This window comes from Gossypium arboreum, chromosome 13 (genome assembly GCF_025698485.1).
Source record: "Gossypium arboreum isolate Shixiya-1 chromosome 13, ASM2569848v2, whole genome shotgun sequence".
In the NCBI taxonomy this organism is placed as follows: domain Eukaryota; kingdom Viridiplantae; phylum Streptophyta; class Magnoliopsida; order Malvales; family Malvaceae; genus Gossypium; species Gossypium arboreum.
Window position 1 is genome coordinate 93982026 of NC_069082.1, and position 9587 is coordinate 93991612.

A 9587-nucleotide genomic window follows, 5' to 3' on the forward strand; every position below is an offset into this window, starting at 1 on the left:
CTGAAAATGTTTGATGTTGTCCGTTTTGTTTGAGCCTTTTGATGTTAATGTCACTTCCAGTTTATCTCAAGGTGAAGAAAAACAGTTCTTACGTCAAAGCACCAGAAAGAACTTAATAGTGACCGTACAAGGTTTGGCATCAAGCAAGAATGTTTGAATGTTCTTTTTCTTAATGATAGGCAGCTTTGACTACCAATTGCAAGCAACCTACAAGATCTTGAGTGTATTTTTAATTTTGTTTTTCTATTTTGTTGTTTGATTCGTCCTTCCTAATTTTCTTCTTTATTCTTGTCCTCCTTGAGATTCCATGATCTCCTTTTGTATTGATCTCATGAATTAACTTTTTCGACCGAAAAGGAAAAGAATTACAAACCAAACAATTTACTCAATAATCCAAATGCATTTGGGAAAGCAATAACATTTAATTAGGATTATGAGTATAAACAAAACGAGAATTAATTTGAACAAGGCTTCTTTTTTAGAAAAAGTTTCTTAGAAGGATTAGATGGGCATGTAAGCCTTCAAGTCTCAAATTATCAGTTCATTTCAATCTACAACACACTTTCAGCTCACTACCTACAACTTTACAACTTGAACACCTAAGATGCTAATGTGAGCCCTCTTTAATACCTTGCTACTTTAAGGAAGTTGTCAAAAGGACTAGCAGGCGGCAACCTCATAGCCAAACATGGGTCAACCCATGAGACAGCCCCACTAAAAACACCTTCGCCGCTTATCTGCATAAAGATCAACAAGTCAGAAAAAAATGTAGATCATGATCGAGTTCAGACATACGTATCATAATTAGGTTCTAGTAATCTGTTCTTTCAATACATATACTACCGAGTCTTTGCAGCTTCATCAGAAAGAAAGAGAAAGAATGTAGTCACAAAAATCTTAAGGGATTCATTATTTACCTTGCTGAGCATCGTGCGTCTATCAGCCATAACTGTTGGTAACAATTTATCAGCTGCTCCATTTTGATGATTTTCATCGGCCAACCAATTGGAGAGCTTCTTCCTCGTACCTGTCCCAAATGCTTCACATTGGCTAGCCATGGTATCATACGGGAGAGGCGATGTTGAGACAGATGTTGCCGCAACTTGACCAGCCACCTCAAGAGCCTAAAAACGAGTGAAAATTTTGTGCGAATATGAAAATCTAAGGCATGACAATACAGAGAAATGGAGGTTTTTGATTGGTAGAAAAGGTTTACAAGAGGTTACCGATTCCATGAGCTGTCCAATGCTAATTACATGAGAGATGGCAGGGGATGCAGACACTTTGGGATTGAAGCGGGAATGGTGAAGAACAGATGCTTCACTTCTTGCATCTTCCTCAAGTAATGAGTTTGTTTGAACATCCTGGCACATAAGCAATGACCAGGTAGATTTGAAAAACTGATTACTAATTAGGATTTTAAAAAGAAACGCTAGCTGACGGAAAATGTAGCTGATTGCACAGGGGCATGCAAAATACAATGGTGTTTCACAAGTTTAAGCTAATCCTTGAGTATATCAACATTCAAAACTTTTAGAAATACACGAAATGTAAAATGTACAAGGAAGCTTCAAAGATTATAAGTTGTTGATTTAGTAAGAATAAATGTTAATCTTAGTGGTATACCTCATCAAAGGAAAGTGATTCTTTGGAATAGGTAATCATTTGATGGTGATCCAAATCAAATATAGATTGCGGACCAAATGTGAATGCATCATCAGGAGTGAATGGTTCAAGCAGTTGTTTTCTGAGATCATCCATCCCCAGCTTAACAAGCACAAACGAATAGAGTTAGAAAGCTTCAAAGAGACAGAGAGAGGGTACTTGGTAATAGCATGTCCTACCTCAGTAATGGCAGATAAATTCTGGACCAAAACATCCATCATGGCATTCTCGTATTTATATATTTTATCCCGCAACTCAAAAAGCAAAGAAGAAGCGTGTTGGCTCTCTGTAACAGATACATAACCTCTTACATCTGCCTCAGGCCTCACAAAGACTTGAATGTCTTCACTGATGCCTAGATAAGGATCAGCCTGAAAATAAATAAGGATGGAGGTAAATGAGTGGGATTTGTAGTATACTGATACGGGTTTGAAATCACAAAAGCTGCCAACTTTATCCCATTTCATAATGGCAAAAAGCTCCAATGATGAGACAAGTAAAGGATGAAGCAACTTACATCAAATGGAACTATGGACTTGATGAGATCGTTTAGATTGGGAATTTGATATATCTTAGCCGCAAACATGAGCATGCTCATTGATAGCATAAGAATTGACCTTTGGAGTACTGGAGTCAACATCCCTGACACCACAGCCACAAAAACAATAAAGAAGGAGACTGTTAAAAATTGAATATCATAACTGAAAAAGTGAAAACCTGTATTAACAGCCCATACCATTGCTAAGGTCCAAGGAGGTATTCTTTAAAGATAAGGGAAGCTGGAAGAAGCGGACCACAAGGTTATCATTAACATTCTGTGACATTACCATTTAAGAAGCTGTTAGCAGTCAGACAAAGAAAAAAAAAACATCCGTACGAATTAGCTTATTTAGCATCCATTCATCATGTGACTTTTCCTTGGTAAAAAGTTGCCCTTAGGAAGACCATTTCATGATTGTCTAAGCATTCTCAAGTGCCCTATTATTTATTATATTAAAAGAAACCATCTGTCACTCAACCTGATACATATATACAGGTGCACTTGGATCTACTTTTTACTATCAACTATAATGATGGTTTAAAACCAAACTTCCGAGTAACCATTTAATTGATTCCTCATTCAACTCTAACCTAGCATCGTCACTAGAAACAACTGAAAAATAAAGTCAGAAAATAAAGTTGAAATTTATTCAAGGTTTATAGCATGTAGCATTCAGTTTACCTTCAAGCGTAAAGAAATTAGTGTCAACACAAAAGAGTGAGATATAGCTTCTATGTTTGAAGGCAAATTATCAGGAAGAGTGGCCTGTATCCAGAAGGCAGACAACAACTGCATTATCTGATCCTCTGTTAGCTTCATGATATAAGGTTCCTGTGAGAAAATTAATAGCCAAGAAGAGTTATGCTATCAAAGACCAAAGCTCAAACTAGATAATCATACAAATAACCTAATCTGAAAAGAAGAATATGACTATTGCCTCAATCATGTTTGGCCCGGCTGCTCTGTCAATAATAGAGGTTATATTGTAGATATTAGGGGAACTTCTATGGACATGCCCTTGATTCCGGCCATCTTCCATATTGGCCTTTCCTTTTAAATCATCATGAATGTTAAAACCATTCTTTTCCCTTTTGATGCCATCCTTTTCTCTTCGAAGCTTTTCAAGCAGCACTGATATGGATGCAAATGCAGAAGCATTGTTGGAACGCCATCTTCTTGGTTCGTAGACATTACCAGAACAAAGAGATGCAACTTCATGTCGAGGTCGGAAAGAACTTGGAATAAGAAGAGCTGAAAATATCTGGTGTGCCCCCACACGGACCTCTAGATTGGGATGTAACATTGCTTTCATCAGTTGGACATGAAGTGCTTCCGGAAACACCTGCGAGAATGTTTAGCAAGTGGCTCAATGAGCTCTAAGAACAATTGCAATCACTGTCTAAAGTAATTTTAATACACTTAAAGTCTAGATTTTCAATTAACCATACATATAACAGGAGTGTCAAGAATTTGCAAACCTAGAAGGACAGCAAGGAGGCAAAGGATACATGAACCTCAACAATAAAGGGGCACCAACAGCACATAAGATGGACCTTACCTGTTGTGAGCGAGAGGTGACTAATGCTAACGAAATCATATGAGCAAGGACCATCACTGATCCAACCGTTGCACGAGCAACAGATCCAGAAGAAGGCAACTTCTCGAGTGATATTGCCATCATATTGAACAGGGATCTTACATCATCAATCTAGAAACAAGCAAATGAAAAGTCAAGCAAACTAAAAGCTTTGTATTAAATTAAAACGCACCAGGATGTATCAAAAAATAAATTTGAAGTTACCCCTTTTGCTATTTCCAACAAGCAATCTTCAATGGAATTTTGAAGCAAGATGTTTAAGTTAGTGTCCTGCTCTCCTACTGATTCCAGCGTGGCTTGGAAACTTTTCCTTAAATGCCTGCATAGGTCACTGACAAAACCAATTTCAGCCAGCATCCTTCTAGATCTAATTTGCCTAGCTAAAGCAGCTGCAACTTGTATGATATAAGATTTTAGTTGAGGATCATGTGCGACATTTTTGTGGTCTAGATGACGTACAACAGCAGCTAAAACAAGTTGTCGGTTCCCTGAAATCAAAAGTCAGCAAGCAAAATCATAAAAGTTTCCAATTCTGATCATATTTGGTAGCTTCAATAAGATAAATATGGTAACAAATCTACCTGAAGCCTCCCAGTAGGACATATCAGACAAAACCACCATTGCCAACCCCTGTTGAGAAACCCAATGCTGTCTAGAGTCGAAGTACACAAACATTGGATCCACTACTAGGCGCAATGTTGTACTCTCCTTTGCCAGCTCAACCATTCTTTGAATACAAATTTGAGCCCAAACTTTAGGTGTCTCAATCTCTTCCCTGTAACCAAACAATATATAGCTATATTCACGAAATAGTTTTGAGGGGACAAGCTAGACAAGTAGAAACTATGCTATCATCTGAATGCTTCATAAAATAGTTTGTTTTATAATACAAAAGTTCTCGAATACAGCATTAATAAGACTACCTTGTCAGAAGAGAGGGATCCTTTTTCTCAGGTTGAGGCGTGATAATCATGTTGCTAGGGCTGGCATCACAGGCAACAGTTGCACCTCTACCCTCACATCGAACCACTTCATCCACCCAGTTATGGGGCTCTCCTCTGTCATCATCATCTTCAGCATGTGTGTCTAGCTCATAGTTATCTAAAGTAGCATGTACAATCTGGAAATCAGATACACCAGAAGTTATAAAAATGCTACAGAATGACAGACGGTTAACCCCTGGCAACCAGTAATGAAATGCTACAGAATGAGAGAAGAAAAAGAGGGGGATGAAGGAATTACAAGAAAATAACTACAAAACCAACTAACCTCATCAAGAGCAGAAAAAATATATGGATATTGTGCCATAAACCAGACCTACCAAGGAAAAAAAAAACAGACCTAATAGGTAAACTACATTCCATCCAGAAAAAAAAAAAGAATTTGATAAAATAAAAGTCAACAAGAAAGCATACTCCAAGTGATTCAACAATGATGGAAAAAGCTTGAAGTTTATGATATTATCTTTGAAAATTTGATGTGGAGAAGAAAATAAACTTTTTAAATTACCATGGCAGAAAGGCACTGCAAGCTTGATGCCCTTAAGCAACTCCTTAGATGTTCTTCCCCATCCTCATGTGCCAATTTACACACTTTATGAACAAATTTTTCAATGTTATGCGTGTAAGTTCCATCTGCCTGTTTTATACAGTAGATCAAAGTATGAGTCCAAAAATAAAGATATAAGAAAAATTATATTTGATTAGAAAACGAAAAATCAGATTACAATATATGGTATCCACTCCATATCATAAGCAAATTTCATCTTATCTATGAGCAAACACATCCCTTTGAAAAGAATACTTTGAGCAGTACATCGATTTCACATCAGTAGCAGAAATGGTTATACGCCATCCTTTACTTTTACATGTAGTAATGTGCAAGATTCTCATCTATGCAAACACAAGAAAGTATATGCTTTATTTGTATCCTATCTCAGTTGAGTCTAGTTAATCTTTTCATAAAAATAAGATACCTATAGCCTGATAGAATTATTAATATTCTGACATCAGTGGCATGAGAAAGTCTCTCATGTCATTCACATTGCCACACTTTATAGCATCCTTAAGAATGTTTTCTACATCCATCAAGATGTAAGGCATAATCATTAAAATAGATCTCAAAAGTTTACATATTCATGAAGATGCAAACATATTTATATTTTTTGTTTCCAGAGGAAAGTAACCGAGGACCTGACTATAGATAAATTTTGTCAAAGTTTGGCATCCAAGGATCTGTGTAGCCTCTTGCTTAGAGTTATCGAGCAGTTCGCTAACAACATTCAGCAAGTTAACAGCAAAATATGCCCTACAAGGTGAAAAAGAAAGATTTATTATACAAGAAAAGGCATTATTGTTAATAACCCCCCACATAACACATGAAAACATAATGAGCATAACATAAAAAACAGTAAGTTACTTACATCTGTTCCTTGCACATGCAAAGCAACTTGTTGTAAGCCTCTGTAACAATATTGATGAATTTGACGTGCTTATAGCGCAGCTCTTTGTAGCATCTTTCTTCAAGGTACTTGGCAATCTATTAAAAGCAGAAAAATCCACAATATCTGAGTCTGTTTACCTATGACCGGCAAACAAATAAGAAAGATAGTAATTTCTACCTTTGGAATTCGGAAAGGATTTCTCGCAGCATATTCACATAACTTCGTAATTTTCCTTTCATTTGGAGGAGCACCCTACAATGCATTGCAAGGCATTAAGTTTAGAATCCTAGCTTATCAAAAAGTGGATGCAATGCAAAATGAACAATGACTCTTCAGAAATGCACCAACTGAATAATTAACCGCATCTAACAATTTTGCTTAATCTCCAGTTTCTTCCAAGATCCAACCAAAGAATAACTTTTTTTCTTTTAAAGTATAAAACAACATAAAGGAACCAACTATAGTGGAGTGTATTTTTATTCTATTAATGTGAAATTACAGTACTCAAATGGCATTAGAGTCAAAGCCGAGAACTCTAGGCAGCTATGTAGCTCAACTCTTCATTTTGCATGAATATGAGTGTAGGATATGAATCTCCAAATACATGAAAAACTTATGTCAAAATTGAACATATCCTTACAGGACACATACTTGTATCCGACACTCACACGTGAGTCCGAGTAACCAACTGAATAGCCACAAACACAGCAACAACCTAGCGCCGATTCAAAAAGAAAAACTCTAGCAGACATTATTGGCATATTGCAGGATCAAATATTCCTTATTGATACTCCCACATTAAAAATTAAAGTACTCAGAATCAAGCTAACTTAAATAGCCATCACCAAAAACCCAAATATGTACAAAGACTTCCTCTGTAGTTTCACCAAGACCACCATTACCAAAATGTATAATCCAAAAAGAAGAAAAAGAAAAGAGTGGATACTCACAGGAGACTTGGGGAATATTTCAGACAATAATTTCTTGTAACGCTTAACAGGTTGTCGAGATCTTGACCTCAAAGCAGGACAGCACACACACATGCTTTCACAAGCTGGGAAGATTTTCCTAGAGATGATCCCCATTTCTGTGCATGCGCAAAGGACAAGTTTAGATTAGAAGAACAGTGAACAAACCTAAAACTATCTTATCTTTGTTCTCCAAATAATGAACCAAAACTTCCACCATACAAAGATAGCAAATTTAATGCACCCCTTTTCCTAAAAAGGAGAAGAAAAGAAAGAACGGATGAAAGAACGAATCATAAATTAACAAAAGGATAAATTTTAAGGTCAGACAAGAACAATGGTGAACTATTTGTACCTAAAACAACGTAATAAGGCTTGTTATTTTTATTTTTATTTTTTGGAAAAAGGGAAAAACCACAATGTCCAAAACAAAATACAGAGGCCAATATACCACCAGCCCAGAAAATAAAAAGAGATGTAATAAAATTTACCACATAAACATAAATTAAAGACCCTACTTGGAAGGTATTAATAATGGGATGAAGAGCAAAAGAGAGCTTCCCCTGCAGTGGGTGGCAGATCTGCAGGAGCAAGAATCGTAGAAGAGAGTGAAAGAAAACCAATGCAAACAGCGGGGGGAGCAAAACGGCGTGGCTCAAGGAAAGGCGCATGAAAAAGAGAGAGAAAGATACAGAGCTATACATGTACGTAGAGAAAGAGAGAGAGTATAAGCAACATCACGTGATGGGGTGTCAGATTTTCTAATCTATGTATGTTTGCTTAGTGGTAAAAGTGAAAAATGTCTTTGCCTTCGTGACAGAAACTGGAAGACCCCCAAAACTCAAAATTCAAATAAAAAAAACAAAGGAAAATCAAGCAGACAACATCCAGTTCCAAAGTACTTGCAATTCCAATTACCAACAACTACTTTTCTTTTAGCTGTGTTTGAAAATTGAAAACCAATGAAAAAAGAGCTGTTCCCCTTTCATCATTCTTTGAATTTTGCTTTTATTGTAGTCAGTGTACTCCATGTCTCAAAGAAATCCTAATTTTGAAAAGGGATGATAAATTTTTAGAGTTTCATAGAACTTTCTTATGCTTAGAAATACCTATCCACAGAGGATACATAACATAATATTCAAATAAAAGAAAAAGGCATGCTTGCTTATATTCTTTTATTTTGATTGATGGTAAGATGGTGAAAGACAAATACAAAGTACTTGATGAATCATCATTTATTTTGCAACATTAAATTTGTTGGAGACAAAAGAGGAGATGTTGATGGTATAAAGGAGTCAATTCACTTAAACAAACGGAAAATTGAAAAGAAATAAGAGGAGAAGGAAGGATGTTGTGAAGGCATGAAAAGGAGTGTAGTGAATAGGCGGTCAAGATTGCTAAAGAGGAAGAAGATCTATTTTTCCTTCTGTCTTGGAGTATTTATAACAAAACTTTCTTATCTAGTGATGTGACAAGTTAGTTACCATCATGGAGTATACGAGGGAGGTGTGTGGCATTTCTTATTTTGCTATTCCTTTTGAGGAGTACAAAATTATTATACTTAGATAGGCCTTAATGGTCTCTAAAGAGAGTATTTATATTTGAAAAAATATTCATATTGAAAAGAGAGTGACCAAATCATGATAAGTGGGAAGCTTAATGAAAGAGGATGTTTTCTTTATTAATAGGTGGTCTCATGACGAGTGCTTAGTCAGTGAGCTTAAATAGTTGAAAACAGTTCAACGAACATGAGATGAAGAACAATCTTCAAATATCCACTAGTGCTTTCTGAAAGTATCACATGTCTAACCCGAATGAGGCATAACAAACTTTGTTAATGAGTAATATCATAAACATTAACCTCTTTTTAACTTATATGACATTGAAACTATAGAGCAAACTAAAATACTTAAAAAGAATAGTAGAACTGTTCTCAATAGCTTTGCACTTATTACAACTTATCGTAAGCCTTTTATTCCATTAAAAGGAGGGAAAGAAGTTAGTATGAACCCTCAGCCATATATAGTAGAGGCATCATCTATTTTACAAATGCAAGTTGCAATGAAATCAATATATGCCACCAGCTTAGATATTAGATATGAAAGGGGTAGGTTTGGTAAAGCAGGTAGTCCAATGATTTACAACTAATTACTTCTTGTGATTATTATTAGAAACTTTCCTATAGGAATTTTGAGTGTGGACTCTTTTGATTTCGTTGTTCTAGGAATTGAGTGCATTTAACTAATATAATAAATAATTTAGTATGTTGTTTTATAATGCTTTTTTTAAGGATATAATTGTCAGGAGGAATCTTAAAAGTTCTCAAAGCAATACTATTTCAGAGTAGACAATGTTGAAAAATAAATACAGTTT

At 35.8% G+C, this 9587-nt stretch overlaps 1 protein-coding gene across 3 annotated transcripts; it reads right to left on the reverse strand.

Annotated features, from left to right (window-relative positions):
* Positions 1-402: 402 nt before the first annotated feature.
* On the reverse strand, positions 403-8624 carry LOC108453971 (protein SEMI-ROLLED LEAF 2-like). 3 transcript variants are annotated; one of them, XM_017752240.2, is made up of 20 exons: positions 7733-8624; positions 7197-7333; positions 6424-6498; positions 6226-6341; positions 5996-6110; positions 5313-5441; positions 5073-5120; positions 4727-4923; positions 4385-4578; positions 4008-4291; positions 3765-3914; positions 3144-3548; positions 2888-3037; positions 2402-2480; positions 2183-2307; positions 1845-2036; positions 1627-1767; positions 1227-1364; positions 918-1124; positions 403-737 (listed from the first exon to the last, which is right to left on the reverse strand). In XM_017752240.2, exons 2-20 carry the CDS (start codon positions 7329-7331, stop codon positions 624-626), a joined length of 2994 nt encoding a protein of 997 aa, XP_017607729.1. In that variant the 5' UTR covers positions 7332-7333; positions 7733-8624; the 3' UTR covers positions 403-623. The 3 variants fall into 3 exon arrangements, with proteins under 3 accessions (XP_017607729.1, XP_017607730.1, XP_017607731.1); XM_017752241.2 differs by having other exon boundaries at positions 7706-8016; XM_017752242.2 differs by lacking the exon at positions 7733-8624 and adding an exon at positions 7570-7710.
* Between the last annotated feature and the right edge of the window lie 963 nt (positions 8625-9587).